The sequence below is a fragment of the Alligator mississippiensis genome, chromosome 4 (assembly GCF_030867095.1).
Source record: "Alligator mississippiensis isolate rAllMis1 chromosome 4, rAllMis1, whole genome shotgun sequence".
Taxonomy (NCBI): domain Eukaryota; kingdom Metazoa; phylum Chordata; order Crocodylia; family Alligatoridae; genus Alligator; species Alligator mississippiensis.
The window spans coordinates 49,962,418-49,986,710 of NC_081827.1; the positions used below are offsets into that span (position 1 = coordinate 49,962,418).

At 37.9% G+C, this 24,293-nt stretch overlaps 1 protein-coding gene across 2 annotated transcripts in view; it reads left to right on the top strand.

Annotated features, from left to right (window-relative positions):
- TFEC (transcription factor EC) overlaps positions 1-22,433 on the top strand; it is an 86,207-nt gene extending 63,774 nt beyond the window's left edge. For both annotated transcript variants that reach the window (XM_059725953.1, XM_019492244.2), the window contains 4 exons: positions 686-742; positions 6,814-6,889; positions 16,605-16,752; positions 17,696-22,433. In XM_059725953.1, the coding sequence (XP_059581936.1) occupies positions 686-742; positions 6,814-6,889; positions 16,605-16,752; positions 17,696-18,076 (662 nt within the window). In that variant the 3' untranslated portion in view covers positions 18,077-22,433. The remainder of the gene's footprint in view (positions 1-685; positions 743-6,813; positions 6,890-16,604; positions 16,753-17,695) is intronic.
- The last annotated feature ends 1,860 nt before the right edge of the window (positions 22,434-24,293 follow it).

The window sequence follows — 24,293 nt, forward strand, 5'->3', positions numbered from 1 at the left end:
ACAATGTCTATCCTGTGACTTTTATGAAAATCATGCTTCTAATGAACCTAATTATTTTAGGAAACCATGGATCCTTCCACATTTTGGCTCCTGATCAATGGTATAAATAAATTATCATCCATTAAATTTGTTCCAGGGTAGAACAAATGGCTCTTTTAAAAGCTTACAATAAGTCTATTCAAGGTAAATCTATATTAATGGATTAACAACTTTAAAAGTTACATTCAATTAATCCAAAGAATGCTAACAACCATGTACAGTTTATTAGTGTCACTCAAAGGAAACAGTGAGTTTGTTCAATGTGAATATCTTAAAATCTGATTTACTCTTGCATTATGGGATATACAAATCCTGATTCACATTAGTTTATTGTAAGGACTTTTTTCTCTGATGTAAAGTTCAGTAAATTAGAGAAAAATACTAAACGCAATGTACTTTCTCAGTATTTCTAAATGTTTTAATTAAAAGTGCATTATCAATACATCTTAAGAAACCTGCCAGACACTTGAAAATGTGTTACTGGTTGAATGTAGATGTAGTGGCATTGTCTTTTTGTGGGAATTGATAAAAAGTGCTAAAGGCATAGCCTAAAAACCTTGTCTTAATGAAAAGGGGCATTGTAACAGGGAACTAGTATTGTAACTTCAACCCAAGGACTTATTTAATAAATGCTTCTTTCTGTCAGAAGCAGATACACGGGCAATGGCAAAAGAGAGACAAAAAAAGGATAACCACAACCTCAGTGAGTATATGCTCTTCAATATTATTACATGTTATGTAGAGAGAGTACAGGAAGAGAACTTGCCAGCTATCAGCTCTTTGCTGTTGTCCAAGATTAAGAGAAGAGATGCATATCTGTAGACAAAATGAAAAAAGCACTCAGTCTACAAACACAGAGAAACATATTTGTTTTCTTTCTCAAGATGAAACTGTTACTTTGCACTTGTACTGTTTTTTTTTCACTTGCAGAACACCTCCCCCATGTAGAATTAATTAATTAAAATAACACCTGTTTCTTTAGCACTATCTAATAATATTTGGTGCAGACATAAGTTATATTTATTGCATGATTGGCCCCCTGAAAGCACTCTACAGTCATGCCTTGACACACATTTATGTCTGCAAAGTACTATAAAGGGGCTGATCACATGACAAATTAACCCTTACCTAATGAGGGATCAGATGAAGGCACTCCAAAGTGGAGCACCTTAGGGAATGTCTGTTCCCTAGGGTCAGTCTGTCAGTGCAACCAGGGCTAGGCTGATACAGCCCATCCCCATCCCTGGTGTGGTCTGCAGGGAGGGAGGAGGGGAGGGGGAACTGTGGGCTGGGGTTTGCCCAGCCTGAGCTGGAGTGTGGGGGGTGTGGACTGGAGCCCCACAACCTTGGGACCCCCTCCTTCAGTTCAGGCCAGGCAAACCCCAGCCTGAAACTGTCTTCCTCCTCCCTCTCTTTGCAGACAGCACTGGAGCTGGTAGTGGGTGTGGGGCTGCATGAGCCCTGCCCCAATCATTGGACAAGTAGGCAGGCTCAAACTCCACCCTCCTGACCTAACAGGTGAACATCTGTTGAGTTGACGGGGAGGTGGAGGGTCGCTCTAACCCATGGCACTTTATGCAAAGTATCGTAAGCTAGAGCAGGGACCTGCATGTCTGTGAGTGCCTATTATGTCTTTATTTACACTAAGGGCTGCAACCAAGGTTGGCACTCTTTTGCTTGGCCTTATAAAAATAAATAGGGAGAGAATCCCTGCCCTGAAGGTCTTAGAGTGCAAATGTACAATAGCAACAACAGGTGGGAGGGAAGTTAGTGAAGTAACTTGTCCTAGGCTACACACTGGCTGCATCTACCTGTGAAATTAATGCGATGCAATAAACTCTGGTGCATATAACACCAGAGTTTGTTGCTCATGGGTGCAACATTTGAATGTATGCCCAGGACTGCAGTACACTGAGCCAGGTGGGAGCAACTCTGGCTACCTGAAGGCCTGGGGGGTCAGCCTGCTATCCCAGAGCTGCTCCAACTTGGATCAGTGTGCTGCAGAGGGCCTGGCTGGTGTGTGCTCCATTGCAGGGGTAGCTGGTAGGCAGCCCCTGCACTGAAGCGCTTTTGTGCCCCAATCAGCTCTGTCAGCAACTACATGTGCATTGCTGTGGAGTAAAGAACTGTGTTGTAAGACAGTACTTGTGTTTACAAGTACTAACCTACAGTGGAGTTAATTAGCTTACTCTGTTCTAATAGCACTGCACATGTAGACACTGCGAAGTTTACTGTGGAGCTGATTAGGCAACTCCACAGCAAAGATTTCATATACATCATCTGTACTTACTTTTCAGTGCAGTAAGTGACTCCATTGTAAGATAATACTGTCACTATGATGACACTTGACTGTGGAGCTAATTAGTCTGCTCCTCAGTGGGCACATCTACATGTGATGTTACATTGCTGTAGCATCCGCAAGCAAAAACCATGATGCTGCTGCTACATGGTTGTAACAACACACTCCCTCAAAATAGTGCATTGCTACAGCAACATAGAGGCTAAAAATAATCGTGTGCCACCAACATAGTGCAGTATGGGCTGTTACTGCACTGTTATTTAGTACTTCCTTTTAGAATTTCCTTTTGGTACTTCCTTTTGGAAGTACTAAATGACAGTGCAGTAACAACAGTGCTGTAGAGCCATGTTTAGATGCATCCACTGAAAATGAAGGCATTACGTGGACTTGGCCACATGATACCTAAATATCAATGTAACTTGCATTAATTTCATACACTGTTTATGCTTTAACATACACCAGTGTATAGAGGCAGACAAGATGATCAGCTTTCTCAGAGTAGCAACCACAGTGCGTACTTACTATGATGCCTTGTCACTAACTGGTGAGGGAAGTGATAATAGCTTATTGCTATATAAGCAAAGGACTGTGTCTGGACAGAAACAGACATAAGAAAACTATACGAGTCTCACTTACATCTGTGAAGTTTTCCTCCTAATTTTCCTGGGGTAACTCTACTTTGAATTCTAGTAAATAACACCAATAAATGCATGTCATGTGCATACTCCTTTATTCACTGGTATAATGGTGGGTTACAATGTTCTTTGAGGCTTTGCTCTTTGAGTCTAGGCTGGGGCTGAGTTTATGTAACATGCATAAGGTAGAAGAAAGGGAAATTCCTGACAGACTCAGTTAGGCAGTCATCCGAATGTGGATTAAGGCAGGGCTGTTCAACTCCTAGACAGCCAGGGGCCATGCCCCACTCAGGTTGCATCAGCAGGGGCTGCACTCTGTGGGCTGCTGCTACTGTGTGGTTCCCCTTCCCACCCCCACTGCACTACAGGTGTGGATGGGTAGGGGGCAGTCACCCCTCCTCTAACTCACTGGCCACAGGTTCGCCCAGTGCATTGCACCTCAGGCTCCCCCAGCATCATGGGCTGTGCTGCACCATGCTGTCCCCTGGGGCAGGCAGAGGAAGAAGAAATTGGAGAGGGGGCCTGGAGCCCCTGGCCGTTGCTGCAGCTGGAGCAATAGGATGATCAGTGGCCAGCTGGGAGCCTGAGGTCCGCAGGTTAACACCTTCTGTGGCTTATCAGTTGGACAGCCCTGGACTAAGGCATTCCCATTCTCTTCATAATTTAGTATGACAATTATGATTTGTCAGAAGCTTTCAAAGAAACGTTTTGGTAAATATATCAACCCTGGCAGGATGCCAGGGATCCCAGAGCTTCTAGAGCTTGTGACTCTGGGGCAATCTTGCTATGCAAACTGCTTGAGTAATAAAGATCTCACAGCTTCCATGGTATGCGACTCCTGGCAGCTTCACCATGTTAACTCTTTTGCATTTGAGGACATAGGGGCTTCCTGAAGACTTTATGCTTGGGGTTCCAAGACTTTTCAGCTCCTTCATCCATTACAGAAAATACCCTGACTCCAGGGATCTTCCAGACTGCTCCTGACTCCATAAGATACCCTCATGTAAGCAGACTTCCTAGAGTGATCCTGAATGCACAGGAAGTGATATAAGGCAAGCTTGAGAGCCATGTCTGCCAGCTGCTCCATTTTATTTCAGAAAATGTTTTGGGGAGCATGGTCTTTGTAATGGCATGTTTTGCTTTTAATAAATTTACATTGTTCTATGGGGACGATGTAGTCAAACTGCTGTCCCTTGCATTTAGAGTGGAAGCTGGTGAGGCTTGTGATGGTTCTTTAATGGTTGTAGATGTTTATTCCTTAGATGTAGGCTGGGCCCAAGAAAACTCTTTCTCCTAAACTTATTTGCTTCACACCTATAGTCCAAGTATCACTGTGCCTGAGAGCAAAGCTGTTGAACTTGACCCTCATCTTGGACCCAGGCCATCTTGAAGATGGGCCAAAATCTAATGCTGCCTTGAGGCCGGGAAGTAGGAATTGCATTGCTAACATGGCATTTAAGCTACTCATGCAGATTTCAGGTCCTACTGTTCCAAAGACAGTGCATAACTGTGTAAATTACACTAATATAGCAGAAGAGGACAACCCTCCCAACTTCTAGCCCAGGAGGCTAAGTTTAGGGCACTTACTCAGAACAATGGTTTTAAGCCACACTCAACCCAAAAGAGTTCACAGCTACAGCTTTTATTTCCCAGCAAAGTGCTTTTCTTACCACTTGTTGAAGCTGGCTGCTGGGCAGACAAGTGGAGAAGATATTTAGGATCAGAAGGAGAGCAGGCAAAAAGCAGGTATGCTTCTGTAGGTCAGTGAGCTGGCCACTGCCTTTTAAGGACTCTGGCCCTTGCTTCTGTGCCCATTTCCAGGTGTCCATTTTATATAGGTCCATTAAAACAAAAATGCAGAAACATCTTCACTAAAGTTTGCTGTGTAAATGCTACTTACCTGACTAAAAAGGAGTTGGATTTGACAAGGAGTTATAGACTTGACTGACACTCCAATATGGGGAGTCAATGCAAAGTACAGGTTTGGTGTGCTTGTGGCAGCATGTATTGCTAGGGTAGCACACTCAGAATTTCCCATTGCTTCTGTTCTGGTGGCGTCCTGACTCCTGTTATTTCTTCATGATGTAAGTCTTTCTTTTTTACTGGGACTTATTCCCAGCTTGTGTTTCTGCATATGGCCTTTTGAATTTGGCAAAGCTAAGCAGATACAGTTTTAAAATGGTCAGTTTGGAATTGGCTCCTGATTTATTGTCTTTCTCTTTTTCAGCTTGTAAACACGTTTCCTTCTAGTTTTGCCTTTCTTATTGCTACGGAGATGGCACATATAAACACTATGTAGAATGCCTGTTATACACAGTTTGGGCATCCTGTAACAGAGGATCCATATATCATAGGTCACGAGTGAAGAAAAACCTGCTTATGGTGGCTTGCTAGTGGCCTAAGTAAAAGTAGATACAATCAGACAGCTTAGTCTGTGAGGTGTTGTATCTAAGGTAGGTCAGTACATCCCTTTAAAGGCAGGTATAAACTATCATTGAAAAGTCTTTTAACCTCTATGGTTGATACCTTATAAAGTACTGCAACTCCTCCAAATCCTACCATGTACCTAGAAAACTAGAAAAAATGGTGTGGGAAGTAGGGCTGGGTGCACTGACTTGAAGTGGCAAAAGGATGACAAGCCCATTCATAGCAATGCTTTGCTAACAAGCATACCTGAATGGTCAGAGAAAGGGAGTTGTTTTAAAGGTTATAAGCTATTCACTTTTTTCTTCATTTTTCTTCTGTAACTAAACTAAAACTAAATTGAGATGCCTTATCTGGATAATTTTATTGGACTGGTAAATCTAGGTACACTTAAACAGGTAGTTTCTGTTGAATTAATATAAATTTTGTCTGTTTTAAATTTATCTTGTTTTAAGAAAACTATTGTATGGGTAAGTTGATGCAGTCTACCTTCAAAGTAAAGACAACCATGTAATCTCTAATGCAGTGTTTCTCAACCTTTTTAGATTCAAGGCACCCCTAGAAACTGCCAGCTCTTAGTTTTCATTTGTTTTTTGACTAGAGAAAAATAATAGAACAATTTTTCTGTAGCAAAAAATGCTGAAAGGCCATGACGATTCAGAATGTTTTTAACACTATGAATTCCTATTTGAAATCTCCAGGTTTATCTTGCGAGTCATGCTTACACACCTAACAGTGCTAACATTGTGTGGTGCACCGCAGCACCCTTGAAAGGATCTCAAGGCACCCCAGGATGCCATGGCACCATGGGTGAGAATTACTGCCCTAATGAGAGGTGATGATGCAAAGGCTGAAGAGTCATCTGGAATGCCTTTACTCCGCCTTAATCAGGATGATTAAAGGGGTCCTCTTCATGTGATTCTTGTTGCTGTCAGGTTATAGCAGGTGAACACAAAGGGAAAAGGAGGATTTATCAGGAGTCAAAATTTGCCCAGGCTACTGGGAATCCTGAGTGAATGTGCACAACAGGGTCAGACTCTTCATGCTCCCCTGGAAATGAACAGAAAAATTCTACAGATCTGTGGCAGCAGGTTTGAGTCCCATACAGAAGGATTTGGGGAATAAAACATTAATTTCACAATATGAGCCTGATTTCATTCCTAAGTTTGGGTTCTACAATGAGTGTTTGCGCCAGCTGTCCTGAGGACCAGAGATGGTCCTTGCTTCCAAGGAAGTTCATTGGAAAGGGGTGAAATGTAGACATCAAAGCAACATGGGGCTTTCATGTGCTTTCATTTGAGGGAAGAAATATTCTTTGGACAGGACCACTCATTTATAACTAATTCAGGTGTTTCATATAGATTTTTTTCCCAAGAATGTTTCATAATGAAAGTAGAAAATGTTTCTTTTTAACAGTTGAAAGAAGAAGAAGGTATAATATTAATTACCGAATCAAGGAGCTTGGCACGCTTATTCCAAAGTCCAATGATCCGTGAGTTCAACAATCATTTCTATAATCATGTTTATCCTTTAAATACAGGGGGAAAGGTCTGAAAATATGCCATGAGAGTTGTTCATATGATGCAGAATCTTGCACCTCCTACATCACTTATTTATTTAAATCCAGTTTAGCAGTTCTGATAGACACCAAAAGTTGTTAAACCACTGTCAGCTTTTTGGAGGCTTTTTGAGAAGACTGTATTTTATCAGTGCACTTCTTCAGAGAGAGGTCTCCACACTGAGGGGAAGAAATGTATTGGGGAATAACCGCTGTGCTTGTTTATAGTCTCACTAGATTATAAAGGTAGAATGATCGTAGGGAAAGAAATATCCTCTCATTCTCAGAGATAGTCCCTCTGGTGGGATAAGACAACATGTGCACTGCTGTTACCTTCCCTTCATACTGAAGTTGTTGGATAGACACATTTCAGAAAATCCACATTCACTGAAAAAGAAATCAAAAAGTAAAGGTGGAAATGAAAGACCTTTAATGTTTTATAAAAAATAAAAATTGCTATATTTTATATTGATATATTTATTTACTGTAACTAAGAATTTATATTGCCTGAACTCTGCTTCTTTTCTATGATGTTAATATTTGTCATCAGTAGGGGGAAAAAAGACCAGTCTATAAGACAGTCTCTTTCAGGATTAGCAGTAACAGTGTTATTTAATGCCTGGACTTTAGCTTTGGATTTCTCATGCCACTCAAAAAGCCTAAAGAGCATGACTGATACTTGGATAAAACTGGTTATACAAATATTGTGGTTTTCATTTGCATGTCAATGGAAGCCTGCATGATGCTCTGAATAAAAATATCTATTGACACTTCAGCCTTTCTTCCTGAGGGCTAAGAAAATTTTGATTACATTCAGGATTTCTATAAGAATATAAAGCTGTGTGAGACTTACATGAGTACAAGCTTGGCATAACAAGCCACTTCGATAGAAATCACCAGTGAGAAAAGTAACACGTCTTAGTTGTCTCTACAGACTGACATTTTTACAGATTCAGCTTTTCTATAGCATCAACCCAACATTAATTAAATGGGCATACCACTATAGATGCTGCTAATACAAGGATTGGTTGAACCAGTTCAGTTAATATAAGGACCTCCCAAAGCTCCTAAATAATGTTTTGTTCACCGCTGACATCCTTCAGAAAGAGGCAAGGATTTTTTGGGTTGATATCTTTTATTGGATCAAATGCATAGTTGAGATAAAGTTAGACAAGCTTTCAAATGCAAGCAGTTAGAAAAAGAATGATCTGAAGAATACCTTGCATTCAAAAGCTTGTCTACCATTTTCCCAACTATATAGTTGGTTCAATAAAAGATATCACCCCAAAAATTCCTTGCCTCTCACAATTTCTGGACCATCAGGGATACAACATTACTTCATATCCTTCATAGGCATATTGGATCTAAAAGCATTTTAATCATAGTGTCATACCCTTCTAAGAATTGTGAGGAAAGATTACTCAAAGAAACACAGATGGCAGTGTTGGTTTGTATCTATGAAGTAGTAATTACACTGCAATTAGAAATAGGAATGACTTACAAATTACAGAAAGAGGTCCTCATTCCCTGAAAGTATGGAGGGGTGCTGGAATTGAATGCTTTGGTTTGGGTTAACTTCTAGATTTCACATAATTGAATATATGAACAAATTGTACTGATCTGTTAAAGTGTTGCTTTATGAAAAGGTTTTGGGCAATGATAATGAAGAGGTCATATTTTTTCTTTTCTTATTCTGTCAACATGACAGGCTTGGTGTGACAGTCGCACAAGCTCATACTTTCAAAAGTGATCAGTGAATTTGGGTGCTTCTGTTTTTTCAGATGTCCTATTTGACACCTTTTTAAGAAACCTCATTTTCAGAGGACAGGTTATCACAATCTTCATTTGGCATCCAAAATGTGGCATCCAAATTCACTAGTCATTTTTGAAAAGGTAGGCCCCAGTCCAATTTTACTTATGCTTGGTCAGATGAAAAGGATCAAAGGATTAATGCACATGAAGTTTATCTTCAGTTGTAAATACAAATTAATCTAATAGGCTCAGTGCATCTGAACAATTATTTACTCCATGGCATAGTCCTTCCCTTTCACTACCTCCAAGTGTTCCCATACTATATATATAGTATGGGTATATATATACACACACCACTGTTCTTGTTTTCCTTCTTATGCTCCTAGGTTGCTCTTCCTTTTATGTAAAAAGATAGATATTTATTATCTCCTAAAGACTTTCTCTATATTGTCATGTATTATCCCTCCATGACATTTTCTCAAATGCACCATTTACACCTCATTTATTAATTTAAAAAATGCTTTTGAAACTAGTGATGTAACTGCAAAGAGAAAGGTATGATTTGTATCTTCCTCTTATTATGTTGTTTTTATGACCAACTTATTTGCATTCAGCTGAGATTCAGTGGGGGTCTTACGTTTCTGCTAAAACCTCTTTACTACTTTTTTATTTAATTTTGTAATTTGGGTTATAGTTTATGTGATTTAAAGGGATGAAGATTCTAAATTCACTTTATCAGGGGGAAGGAATTGGTGGTAGGAATCTTGGCTCAATTAAATTGCAAAGCACTTTTTAGTTTAATTTTCAGTAAATAGATAGAGCTAAGTGTTAGGTGCTTCAGAAATGTAAAACCATAAATAGATGGTCAAATATTTTAAAACTCAAACAGGAGAAACCCAAATACCATTTGGTATTTTGTTGAAACTCAAAACTAGTTTATTTAAATATATGGATTTCCAGGTTGAGCTGAATAAACCAGGCTCCAAGTTGTGCTGGAACGTGAACATCTTTCCCATGATATTTCCAAACAGACTGGAATGACCAGAAATAACAAGAGAAAAGCCCTTCATCTGAGAATTCCAACCTAATATTGTTGATATGAGAAGTTCACAGATTCCCTAAGCCTTCAGGGAAGAATAAATGGATTGCTGTCACCTTCTCTATGCATTCAGTGTCTGTCTGTTGCCTGCTGTATTTTGAATTGTTGTATGTCTGTGGAAAGCCTTGATAGACAAAGTTCTTCTGGCTTTCTGCATCAATTATTAAATGTTATGTAAATAGCGGTCCATGTATAGTGATGATATAAAAGCAGATTTGCTTTGAGTGGGCTGCACTGAATAGCACTTACTCATACAAGTTGTCTGATACAAGTCAACAAAGAGGTTCAGAATTGAACCCTTCAAATACATCTGCATATTTTTTGACTAATTTCTTTTGAGGAACTGGGAGTGTTCATAAATATACTCTGATTTGAATTGATTTGTTTATTGTTGCTTTGCCCAAGCTATGATTGATAAAAGCAACATTCAACCTAAAACTTGTTCACAAACTGAGTTCATCATTACTTTGTATTAAAAATATATGGGACATGTTTGTTCCATGAGGTTGGATCTTCAGCCTCATTGAGCTGCTGATACTGTGTTGACTTCAATAAAACTACTTTGATTTAGACCAGCTAAGAACAAGCTGGCCAATGGCTTTGTTTCTTATTCCTGAATAGACATGAGTGGTTTGGGAGAGAGTATAATGAAGTTAGTGGGCATTTGTTGTTTTCAGTTGGTGAAGTTGGAAATGGCTAATGTAGTAAGACTGAGGCTGCTTACCAATGTGAACCCCCCCTCCCCCCCCCAATGATGCTTTAAGCTTGGTGCACCCTCGCACCAAGCACAGTGCATCCCCAGAAGAGGCATCACATTAATTGGACCCAACTTGCCCAACATCTGTATTTATTGGGAGCTTCAGTGGGGCTTTTCAGCACTTTTATCTAATAGTGACTGAATCAGCTTTAGATAAAATTGCCAAAAATCCCTGCTGAAATGCCTGATCTATATACACGCTGCGGAGCTGGGTTGAACTAATGCACTGCCTCTTCTGATAAAGCGCTGTTTTGTTTTGGGGGGGTTTTCCACATCTGTCATCACCCTGAGTGATTTCGAAGACATTGTATATCTGTTGTTTACTTTTATAGTTGAGTCAGGCCTTCCTGAGACACTGCAGTTATTTAAATTAGTCCATAATAACAGTAACAATTGTATAACATATTCATTATACTAATTTAAGGACAAATTATTATTATTATAGTAGCATCCAGGTGCCCTGATCAGGACTTAAGTTCCACTATGTTGAATAGTGTCCTGACACACACAAAGAATTTACAGTTAGAAGCCCAATCTTGAAAACATTTAGGATTGAGCTCAATTGAAGAGTTATTCACATGTGTAGGTATTAATGCGATAAGATAAAAATTAATGTGACGAATACTAGAAAGGAAATGGAGGAACAAGAGTGAAGAATAAGAGCTCAGCAGTTCTATATGCTAGCTAGATACACAATGTGCTATTTCCAAATATTTTAAAAATATAACTGATTTTTTTAAATATTATTTTAAAATGTTTTATTAAAAAATAAAATCATTAATACCTACTGCTCATTCCCAAATGAGTTTATAGGGCTGATAACTTGAGAGTCATAATTTTATCTGTAACTGGAGCATGGCTGACATGGAAACGATTATGGAGCAATAAAGATGAATTTTGCAATGCCATTTAAGTTACGTTTCACATATCTGCATCTTAATTTAGAATTTCAGATTTATCATAGAAAAAATTGAAAAACAAGAATTGAATTAAAAAATTCCCATGACAATTTTTATCTTTCAGTTACCATAAATAAATAAAAGGATGATGTATAAGACCTATAATATTCTCATACAGTATCCCTTTTTAATATCTTTTTTTGGTAGGCATGCCACAAATTGGCTCCCTGCCCTCCCCATGTGCCACTCCAATCCCCTTCCCTTACTTGATCTGCTGCCCAGTTTACTGCTCCGTGCCCAAGATGCTGCTCTGCTTTTTGCTTCCTGCCCTATGCTCCTTGCCTAATCTAATGCTCTCCTTTTTGCTCCTTGGCCCATCTACTAGGGCTGTGTGAAATTTTGCCAAGTGTTTTGGTTCAAAGCTGTTTTGATGTGTTTCAAGCTCAAAGCAGTGAAATTGAAATGAAACAAAAAGCTTCAAAACAACTTCAAAATGAAATGAGGGCATTCAAAACATTTCAAGTTTCGAAGCAGCTCAGTGATGGGGAGAGCCAGGACTGTGCTCCAAGCAGCTCTGCAGCCCCATGGAGCTCAGCCGGGCGGTGGGAGGTGGAGCACAGCCCTGGCTCTCCCTGCCTCCCACCACTGGGCTGTGGCTCTGTAAGGCTGGCAGAGCCGATTGGAGCACAACCCTGGCTGTGCCCACTTCCTGCTGCTGGGCTACATTCCATGGGGCTGCAGAGCCCCACGGAGCACAGCCCAGCAGTGGGAGGTGGAGCGCAGCCCTGATTCTGCCCATTTCCCACCGCTGGGCTGCACCTCAAGTGGCTCTGCAGCCCCATGGAGTGTAGCCCAGCAGCAGGAAGTGGGCACAGCCAGGGTTGTGCTTCGATCAGCTCTGCCAGCCCCATGGAGTGCAGCCTGGTGGTGGGAGGTGGGCAGAGCCAGGGCTGCTCTCCACCTCCCGCTGCCAGGCTGAGCTCCATGCACCCAGCACTGGTCCCAAGTGGTAGCGGTAGCCTCCTGTCATCTGGCACAGATCCAGAGGCCTGCACCCCCAAGAGGAGTCTTGCACAGCCCTGCAGCCCTCCCAGGGGTGTGGGCCCCTGGATCTGTGCACCAGATGACAGGAGGCTGCCACTGCCAGCAAGTATGACAAGTTTTGCTTTTTTGCAGTTTGAGGTACAGTTTCTCAGAAAACTCTGTACCCATCTCCTTGACACTGCAGGCTTCATGACCTCAGAAGAGTGCAATTTTCATCAGTATCAGGAAAGAAATGACAAAGTTGTAGGCATTTTTGTGATTTCCTATTATAGCCTATGGGCAATACATCGAAATGCATCAAAACAGTGAAATGGTTTCGATGAAATGAAAAGATGAAATTGAAACACTGTCCCTTCAAAATGGATGTTGAAACAAAACAATGGTGTTTCACACAGCCCTACTATCTACCACTGTGCTGCTTGTTCCCTTCCCAGTCTGCCACCTGCCACACACACGGGCTGGCTGTCTCTTGTGGCACATACTGTTGATAATACCTATGCAAGCACATTTTCCCACACTATTCTGCCAATTGGGCACTATCCTGATGGATTATGTTCCTGCCCTTCCAATAGGGGATACCCTAGACAGACAGTATTCTGATATGGCTTTTCTATGCTCCATTCCGTTACCATGGGTAAAGATGCTGAAGAAAACCAGCACAAGCAAAAAACAGTTTCATATAGAGGCAGCGCAGAGGCTTTTTTATTACTTGCCCATCTGCCAGTTTAAAAGAGTATGGATGGAGCTCAGCTTAAACCAGATTAATGCATTGTTGTTTCATGCCTTCCACTGAATCTGTTCTAGCGTATTTAAGGCTGTATCCCCTTCAGGCTCTGGAAAATTTAGCTATAGGCAGAGTAGATTTGCACCTTATAGAGTAACTAAATTAGATATATATAGTGCACACTTCATCTCAGTAAGTTGGAGCTCACTTCATCAGATGCTGTGAAAGGACTTGCATATACCAATGTATAAAACATAAAGAATGATTTGAATACAAAGGTAGAAGGGCAGGGGAAGATGGGAGAGAGGGAAGAGGGGCAGGGGGCAGTGCTGGGAGAGGTGAACAAGCAAGCAATAAACCCATAGGAACAAGGGAGTCGCAAAAACTAATCTAGGTAATGGAATAAGAATCCATAGTCCATATATAAACCATACTTAACACAATCCAGCCTGTGGGTGATTTCTTGTTTCACAATTCCCCATTCAAATCAATTTTTAAATGTTTGCTGCCTGAGAACAGCAATCCTGAGGTCAGCAATGGAGTGTTGGGGGAGGGACCCTATTTTTCTTGTCCCAGGGTTAACACTGTAGCAGGTTGATGCAAGGACTAAGTCTGGCTTTGTTGATCTGAGTGGCTACAGTTTTGGAGTTGTATTATAATTGTAGGAATCCCTGCTTCAGATCCTCAAGATGTGCATGCTGGTTGATGAGATCAGAGCAGATACAGGTGTATCATCAAGCTTGTCTGTAGATGGATCTAGTGGTGTGTTTAGGATGAAAGCTGGTGGCATGAGGTTAGGTGTAGCAGTTGGTTGGTTTCTGATACAATGTGGTGGGACTGTGGCCATTGCAAACCTTCTCTGTAGTGTTTATGAAATAAATTTGCTAGGTGGAGTATTCCAGAGTTGTGTGATGGAGTGGTGGAAGTTATTAAAGATCTGGTGAAATTTTTTCTAGAGATTCCTTCCCTCGTATCCATACAAGGAAGATGTCATTATGTACCTGAGGTATATTGGGGGATGAGAGGGCATCCGCAGAGAGAAAACAGACATCAGTATATGTCATAAAAATACTGGCACATTGGGATTTAGTATTCTTATTTAGCAAAACATCCCACCAATGATGTATAGTGTGGCATGTGTGTGCATATACGTGCATACACACACTCTCTCACATTTGCCAATTGGGAAGAATTCTGTACTTTCTCTCAGGTATTGAACAATGAACTTGTTGGATAACAAACTTAAGAAACTGTCAGTGATGTAGTTCAGTTCTGAGTTTCCAGAGTTTAAAGGAAAGATTCAGAATTCCTTACTAGAAGAGTATCTCAGGGGCCGGAGGCTTTTTATCAGGGTTCACAAAAGTAGGGACAATCCCTTCAAACGTGTAAATGTCACGTTACAAGTTATGTAGCATTTATTCCTTAGCACTTGCGAGTCGACTAGATCTATCTCCACTAGATATCTAAATCTGGCAATTAGGTTCACAGTGAAGATTTATCTTAAAGTAAGAGAAAAATTAGCACCATTATATCAGAGGAAATTCAAACTGTCCAGCCAGCACCATTATGAGAAGTCAGCAAAATTCAGAATATGATAATTAGGGTTATTAATACTATGGGGGGGGGGAAAAAGCTTGCAAATAACTGATTAGTGAGTTCAAAGTGCAGCCCATAATATATGGTTTATTATTAGATCTAAGGGAAATATTCACTGAAAAATATTTTTGTCAAAATTTTCCTGTTTTAATTCATAATGTCTGTGATTACCTGGAGCACCTCTGTGATATTTTTTTGCCAGACTTCATACCTATACTCAGTAGTTGTAAATAAATTTGTTCCCTCACCCCATCCAAAGTATTTCCAAATTGCCAAATACTGTGTCTTTGCAACTAATTTTGTAGTGTTGTATTTTTTTTTTTCAAGCTGAGCTAGTTAAGTGCAAGTAGTCATAAAATTTGCATGGTATTATTCTGTCCTTTAATATGAGGGGGTGACCTTATGTACCTAGGAGGATTGTGGATGTGTTTCCCTGAAGGACATGTTATAGATATTATCATTCCCTTATCTTTTTCCAAAACTGCCATCAAAATTCACTAAGGCACTTGCAAAATATAGTCACTCACCCTTTTACTTGAGAATGAAGGAAATATTATATTTTACTCACCACAGGTGTGTATGTATGAATAGCATTTTCAAAGGCTTTCCTTAAAATAGTAGAAGAAGTATAATTTCAGTGTTTTTCAGAGTTTGCAATCTAAACAGCAGTTTAGACTATTGATTTGTTTTCATAATTTATATTATTTTCACCATACGTAGCAAGTATCCAAGTACACACCTTTGGTTCAGAATCTAAGAAGTGATCCACCTTCCTACAAGCTTTCACCAGTCAGTTTTTACACCCATTGCAGGGCTCATGTGAGTCCTTTCCTCTGTTTAAATTTGTATTGACTTTCTGGCCTTGAAGTTAGACCATCCTTATCTATAATGCCAGCTGTATTCTTACCTGTATTATAAAATTTTCAAACTTTTATTAAAAAAATTGACATCCTTAATAAAACTTTTTCTTGTTTCAAGGCCAGTGATCCAGCAAATGTCCTGGAGTGCATGCTTATTTTAAGCACATGAATAAGCCCACTGACTTTATGGGATCACTTGTGAATTTAAAATTAAATGTGTGCATAAGGGCTTTGCTAGATCAGGGCCAAGGATCATCTCATCCTTGTCAAGGATGTGTTTATTTTCAGTTGGGATTTATATCAGTTGTCTACTTAACCCGGTATATGTTTTTTCAGCTGTTGTCAAAGGGTTTGAATGAGTCAGTTTTGTCGTGTTACACAGTGTGATTGCTAAACTGTGATTTGCCACCTCTATCGTCAGTGAAGATCAGCATTCAGCACAGACCATTTTTTTTCCCAACAAGCATAAAAGCAACCTCATTAGAAAGTCAGGTAAAAGGAGTAGTATATTTGAAATGATCTTTAAAAATTTAGGCTTAAGTCTTCAGTAATGTATATTTCCTAGTTCATTAATGCAGAAATACTGCACATAGATTTTAATCTTAGAGTTAATAATAAAAGCAATTTTCACTAAAAATATAAAAACTGTAATGGTAGAATCATGATATTGCATTTAGCTCTCCCACAAAAAGTCACTTTATTACTTTCTTTTGACACTTATTTTCATTCTGGGATTAATTTTACTATATAAGGGCTTCTTAACTATTCTATTAAAATTTCCATTCAGAAGCAATAATATCTAAGAGTGAATAATAGTCATGTAAATCATTATTTCATATTAATGTAAAAGATTTTGTAAGTTCTTATGAATTCTGCTGACATGCACAATTGTGAAAAGGTTATCTCTACATTCTGCAGTGATATGCGCTGGAACAAAGGAACTATTTTAAAAGCATCAGTGGAGTACATCAAGTGGCTACAAAAAGAACAACAGAGAGCCAGAGAATTAGAACACAGACAGAAGAAATTAGAGCAGGCTAACAGAAGACTTCTACTTCGAATTCAGGTTTGTATAAGACTGTTACTATGAACTACAAAGCTTCCTCAATACTTATCCCTCATCCAATTTTATTCACCTACATAATTTTTTCCAAAATACCATTTGCTAAAAATTCATTGGCCTTGTGACAAAGGTACACGTTTTCATATAAAAATAGAAACAGATTTGTAAAATTGTGTTTTTTGTGTTCATTTTTTTTCATTGATTTTTAAGAAATTCCTTTAATCATTAGGATTTATATAAGGTAACGTGTAGAGAAAGACCAGTAAAGTATTTGAAAGAACATTGCGGCCTTATACTATCCACATTATTACTAGAGAAAAAAATTAAAAATAAAGAAAGGAAAAACATTTCCTAAAACAATATTGGACACTAAATCCTCTCCCGTATCTTCTTTTCCCCTTTGTAAAAATTCCACGGCATTGCATTGCCTTGGGGTATGTTGTGCCATGTTATATTAAGTCACACATCATCTGCTCATGTGACATGAAGTATCAGAATATGGCCTTCCATACCTTGAGATGCCAGATTTAAAGAAATATATGTGCACACACATATATATCATTGGGTAAGATACCTGTTATTTCTCCTGATAGGAGTCCTGAATCCTTGTGGATAATTAACGAGTAGAAATGTCTGCAGCATTTTTCTATCACTTTAAAGTGGTTCAGTACTGTAGGTAATAGTATTAGGGGGGCTGTCATATCTCTCATGTTCCCATAGGAGATCTATTTAACAACAGGATGAGAGTTAAAAAGAAAACTGGCGTGTGTTACTCATTGTTATTATCCTGGATTATACACATATTGCATTTTTAAACATATTGTCAAAATTGAATTAAGAATTATCATTAATGTGTACATATTCTGTGTATGAATGCTGTTATCTACTGTGGTTCTGAAGAAATCAGACTTATTTTTAAATCATTATCTTTTTTTTTAAATGGTAGGAACTAGAAATCCAGGCTCGTGCTCATGGTCTGCCAGTCATGTCTTCACTCGCTGCTGTGGATTTAGCTGCCCAAGTCATCAAGCAACAGACATATCCAGAAGAGAATGTCATAGACTATTCTCAGCAAATGGCTCTGACTCATGGACCAAGTTCTGACATTTGTGATGGATCGATAGCCTTTTCCGATCCACTTTCGCACTTCACAGATCTCTCTTTTAGTGCCGCTTTAAAAGAAGAACAAAGGTTAGAGGAAATTTTACTCGATGACACAATATCGCCATTTGGAACAGATCCACTCTTGTCTTCCACATCACCTGCTGCATCAAAAGAGAGTAGTCGGAGAAGTAGCTTTAGTACCGATGATGGAGATGATTTGTAGAACTAGATAGGCCCTGATGATATTTTTTTAATCATTTGCTGGTGCTAAAAAATTGTGTTATGAATTTAAGTTTGATGTTGGTGCTTACTTCAAATAAGAAAACAAAGAACTGTTGTGGTAACAAGCTGTTGTGTGAGTAGGGTTTAGCTGAGGCAAACTTCATAGAACAATAGAGTTGTATCTCCTTATCCTGGAACTAGCTACAGATCCTTCTTTATTTACCAGAAAGGTTTGTTTTTTTTTCCATCTTTTCTTCTATTCTCACAGAAGTATTAAAATAGTTCCCACAAAACCATGTCACAAAATTATACTCAAATACACTGTTGAATTTAGTACTCATTTCTCCCAAATTTATTCAAGACTTTTAGTTGTAAGCATTTATTAATTTCTTTAAAAGTGAAAAATAGAAAATTTGAATAAAACCAATAGCTATGTAACATGAACTGCAATGGGGAAATGTTTGAATGTGATCTACTTACAATAGAGATGTTAAAATCATTATAAAAGGTGGGAGACTAATGCTGCATGAACTGCATGCACTTGTATTTAAAATAAGACCACAAAGTTCATAAAGTTGTTTTTTGAATCCATATTTCAGTTTTTATTCACCTATAGAAAATATCAAACATTCAGTACTTATTATTGTGCATTTTAGTGTTACCAAAGAAAACCAGAAATATAACAATAGGGATAAAAAAAGCAATCAAACAAAAACCACATTTATTGGACAGATACAGATCAGGTTTCAGCAATTTAAAAAGAGATTACTTAGTCAACAGAATAAAGTAAGAGTGCATGTGGGCGTGTCTACATGAGACGCTATGTCACCATAGTGACGAGCTACGGCAACGCACAGTTGGCAGACACGAATCATGATGCCGATGCTACTGCACAGTAGGGTCAAAAACGACTTGGGCGCCTCTGGGACTGTACAGTAACAACTTGCTAAAGCAAGTACTAAATGACTGTGCAGTAACAGCTGTGTAGTTGGGTGCATGTGTAGACGCGCCCTGCATGTATGGGATGCAATGGAGATATTCAGTGTTACAATTAGTATAAATTAAAACAGCCACTGTTGCTAATAGCAATATCAGTTATTTGTCATGTACCCAGGTGGTGTCCTTCTTTGATGGTGGCTAATCACAATTGAATAATAGGATACTGTATTTTCCAAGAAAACTTTTTCAAGCCATAAAGTGTGTCTTGGTTCCTTTGATGGCATAGTAGGGTTTTTCTAAAGGGACAAGTCCTAACTCTATACCAATATTTTTGATCCAGTTGGATGTGGAGGATGAGATGTACTACATTCCCTTGCATGCATTTTGGCAGAGAATTTCACTTTAAATTTGCCTCTAGATTCATTATCAAAAAGATAAGTAGTGTCTGGAGCCAAAGGAAATATTCCTGAAGCTGTTGTTCTGATCCACTCCTTTATCACATTCACATGCTAGTAATGGGCATTCAAAACATATGGATTTGACTTAGAGCTTTAGCAGTTAGAGGACAGGCAGAAGACGCATCATCTTCGTATGCGGTGAAATTTTGGAGTGTGATTATATATTTTTGGAGTAGATTAAGTACAATCAATTTAATACTAATACATTGGAAAATAAGCTGGCACAAGTTCTTTGCAGTTCTTTTTTCAAATAAACCAAAAGTATTTGTTTTGGGGGTTTTTGTGAAAGGTAAAATATTCTTAAAAATGAGAACTGTTGTGTTCAGTTTTGCTCTCCCAGAACCTTCCTAAAGAAGCATCATGTGAAGTGTTGCAGCAAAAAGGGATTCAATCAGGCTATTATTTGACTTGGATTTTAAATGCGTAGGCCTTTACTTCTCATGTCGTCTTTATTATTATTATTATTTAGAAATTGTGCAAAGTTGGCAAGTAGGACCTTCATAAGTGTTATACACGCTGCTGTATAGATGGTTTCACTGAACTACATGGTTTACAAGGGTCATAGCACACCCCATCAGTTCTAAATTCTTGTGTTTTGGCATTTTTTTTCTTAACTGGAATTTTACCTGCTCATTGGAATTTCACTTGGATTTTCTACTAACTCACTGGGAATTTCACCATGTGGCAAAAACTAATCAACTTCTATCTAAAGAAATCATATCAGTTTTTTAGTGTATTTAAAGAGTTCTGTTAGACTGTATAAATGCAGTCATTTAGACAATAAGTTCTTTGGTACAAAGAAACCACATTTTTGTCATGTGCATATACATGTTTAGCTCAACATGCCTTGGTGGAGGCTCCTAACTGTGTTGCTACAATACAATTAACAAAAAATAACAGCTGATGCAGAGGTTTGGGTTTTTTTTGTTTATTTTTTTAAATCTTGGAAGTGGGGATGGGAGTGCAAATGAATATTAACCAAAGGTAACTGGATATAGGAAGAAGAGCCATTTTAATTAGAGTTGTTCAGTAAACTTGGGGCATAACCCACCATGCCAGAGAGTCCACAGATTACAAAATGAAAGTCAAATCTGAAACATGATACAACAAAAGTAACATTTATGCCCAGGCACCTAATTTAGGATTCATGTTGTCCATTTCATGTGAAGAAGGGAGAAGATAGATGGCTAACCAATTGGCATTTGTCCTTGTAGTTTCTACTACATTAGATTTAAATACACCAGCATGGATTTGCTCACAGTGGAGAAAAATGAATTAAATATGAATGTGTTACATGATTTTCCCATTTAATTTGTACATGGGAGATAGACCATACTTTTGGACTGCATTGACTTAAAAAAAATCCTGAATTTCATCTTTTTTACAAGTACCATCTTAAAAATATTTCAGTGCACCCATTATTTTTTTTTAAGTTCATTTTCATTCTTCTGACAATTCCCTCAGTATAAAACATCAGATTTTTTTTCTGCATGAAAAACCTAACACAGGCTAGCAGTCACTTCTATTGCTATATACTGTCCTGCAGTATCTGTCAGTAAATATGCAGAGAGACTACTCTTCCCAAGCTGCAGTCATTCATAGAAACACTATGTGTATATGTGTGATGGTAATTCTCTTTCAGTGCAATTGAATTATGTTTCCAATGGGAAATTGTCATTTCAGATTGTGATTAGGATTTTCATGAATTAGTTTAATTCAGTGAGAGCTGTTGTGTTACTACTATAGGTGGTTACACAAGGTGAAAAAGATTTCCTCTAACCCGCTATAAGGGAATGCATCCCTGAGAGAGGATAACATTCACCTGGCTCTTTTGTGTCAGAGGCTATAGTTTCCCAGTATGGTTTGATCTTTTAGTATAAATCTTAATGCTTATGAGAAGGTCAATGGAAAGCTACACAGTTAAGGAAGCTTCAGAAAGGTATTCAGCACATCCACGGCCCTCTATATGTTGGTTTCGCTATTCCAAATTCCCTAAAATAGCAAATTCTCCCAACTCAGACTTAGCATGATGGCTTTAAAGCTTCAGACTTTTTACAGCATGGTGCAGTGCTTGTAATCTTGAACACAGAAAAGGGTTTTTTATGAATATGGGAACAAATCCTGAAGTCCTAACTCAGGAAAAAAAAACTTCTTTCAATGTCAATGAGAGTTTTACAGGAATAAAATCTGTGCTAGGTCTCCAGGGTTTGATGCATTAAAAGTATGTCCAAATTATTTCTAATACAGCTTTGTTTGATGAAGTCTGGTGTATTATGAATAAAGCCTTCAGAAGGAAATTTAAAGACTTTAATTTCTACTAGTTTGGGGGAAAACCATTCCCCCCAGTATATTTAAGGATTTTTTGCCTATTTCTAGTAAAAATGGTGGTTGTATTCTTACAGTGTACATGAACCAGTGAGCTGATAATTATACAAAACCAAAGGCAGCTGAAATATTACCATCTTGTTTAATTAATGAAATGGATATAGATACTATACAAAGAAAAGAGATCTAAATTATTTCACTGCCTGTGTGGATACTGTGTAAAAGGCTAAAGTAAGTGCAAACATTTTAACAAACAGGAATGCAGTTGCCTTATAGTTTAAAGGACTAAATATAATTCAGTCATTTAATCTTAATAAGAACATTGTTATAATACCTTTTGACTTTAATAGGGCTGTATACATGAATGGAGGATGTAAAATTATTGTAATTTAAAATTATGTTAAGGCTGTTAGATCAGCAAAGGCATTTACATTACTATTATGAGACAGTAGAATATTTTTATGATAATTGCTATTTTTCATTGTTAATCATACAGTATCTTGTTTTCTAAGTAAATGTATGTGACAGAATGTATTTTAGTACATACTGTACATGCAGTCTTTATAGAAAATACATTTTGTGTTTGCTGGTACTTTATGTTTATTATATGAATACAATTAAAGAAATTAAAACATCTTTTTTATATGTCCCTTGTGAAACAAAGACTCACTAAGAATGTTACTGCAAGACATTATAATAGCATCACTAAGAACATCTAAGGAAATACTTAATAGACAACACTCTTAACAACTGCTAACCATTTAGTCCATTATGATACATCATGATCCAGTAGCCTCCCATTAATGAAAATAATTGATATATTCTTTAATATGTTCTCCTGCCATCTGCTTATTCCTGCTGCTAAGGCTTTGATTTATGGAAAGTGTTTTCAGAATGTTGCAAAATTGCTAGCAGGCATGATAGTATCAGTTAAATCGCTAAGAAGCTCTACAAAAACCTTTTAATGTACTAGATGTTCCCCAGACAATCTAGGATAAACAGAATATTGTATTTTAAGATGTAAAACATTTTTAAAGCTGATAATTAGGCAGCATTTTGGCACTAAAAAGATACCCTTACTAAATGAATTAAGTAAGAATTTGTGTTGAGTATTTTGAATACCTCATATCAAAAGTGCTGCTGTCTATAGCATGTATTTGGCATTTTAGGTATATGAATGATGCAAAAATTATGAAATAGTAGTAATATATATTTGGCCATGGTTTTCTAGTATTTCATTTAGTTCTTTTAAATTTTGGTTGTCATAGTATTTTCTGCAGTGCTAGATGAGCATTTCATTTTAAATAAATACTAGCTAGCTTTTTTTGTTCCATTAATCTGTTAATTAAGATACCCCGAATGGTTCAGATATATGATACAGTTGTAATTTTACTTACAAACCTAATTTCAGGGAAGAGCCAAAGAAAGGAAACACTGTTTTTGTACACATTTAGGATTTGATCATGAAAGATGCACAGTGCTGTCTGTGAGTTGCTCGGATCACCTCATTTACCTACAAAGATAGGAGGTCTCATCCTCACGTTGATTCATGCCCTCTGATGATGAAACAAACAACATCGGGAAATCAAATCAGAAATTATTAAAAAGGATTAGGAAAAGCACTATGCACTTAACTACTTGATTAAAAATAGTGATATTAGAGTAAATGGCAGCTAATCAGGTTTGATGTAAGCATCATTTGTATTGACAACCAATGGGAGATTAAAGCAAAACCTGTGAAGTTTTGATACTAATCAGTTGCAGGTCCAAAAATCTAATTATTAAGGGGAATACAGTAGTGAAGTATGATAAGGCTTATTGGTTAAATCACTGATACCCATCAAGTTAAATATATATCAGTTTCATTAATTGGCAACCACAAGACAAGTGTACTATATTCAGGATGGTGATGATTTTGATGTAATCCACCACATTGTGGTTAAGTATATGATTCATGTAATAAGAAAAAGTTGCCTGCAGGCTATTGTTCCTAGCATGGATTAAAATTTACATACTGCTTCTCCTTATGTCAAAACATCTGGTGCCTGCAAATGCTAACATTTCGTTAAAAAGTTTCACGAGCTAGGAAAAGTGGATTGGAAACATTGCCTGTGAATCATTCAAGCATTATAATGGAATAAGAGGCTGAGTTAGGAACAGGCAGATTGCAGAAAACAATACTGTAGTCAACATAAGGGATTCAAATGCTTATCAATGTGGTAAGTGACACTGTATTTTTATGAAAGGGGAAAATGCTTTAAATCTAAAGAAAGATAAATCAAGTCTAAAGAAATAATCAACAATTTTCTCAAATGTCATGAACTTTTTTTTTCTTCTAGGTTCCTCACTACATTAAAATATATATTTATTTTCCAGCAAGATGTGCATTTCAGCATTTGGGTCACAGCTTGAAATAATTCATGCTTGAAGTTTAGAAAAGAAAATATTTTATGCCATTGTATTTGTTTCCATACACTCAATGTATTTTCCCTAGAT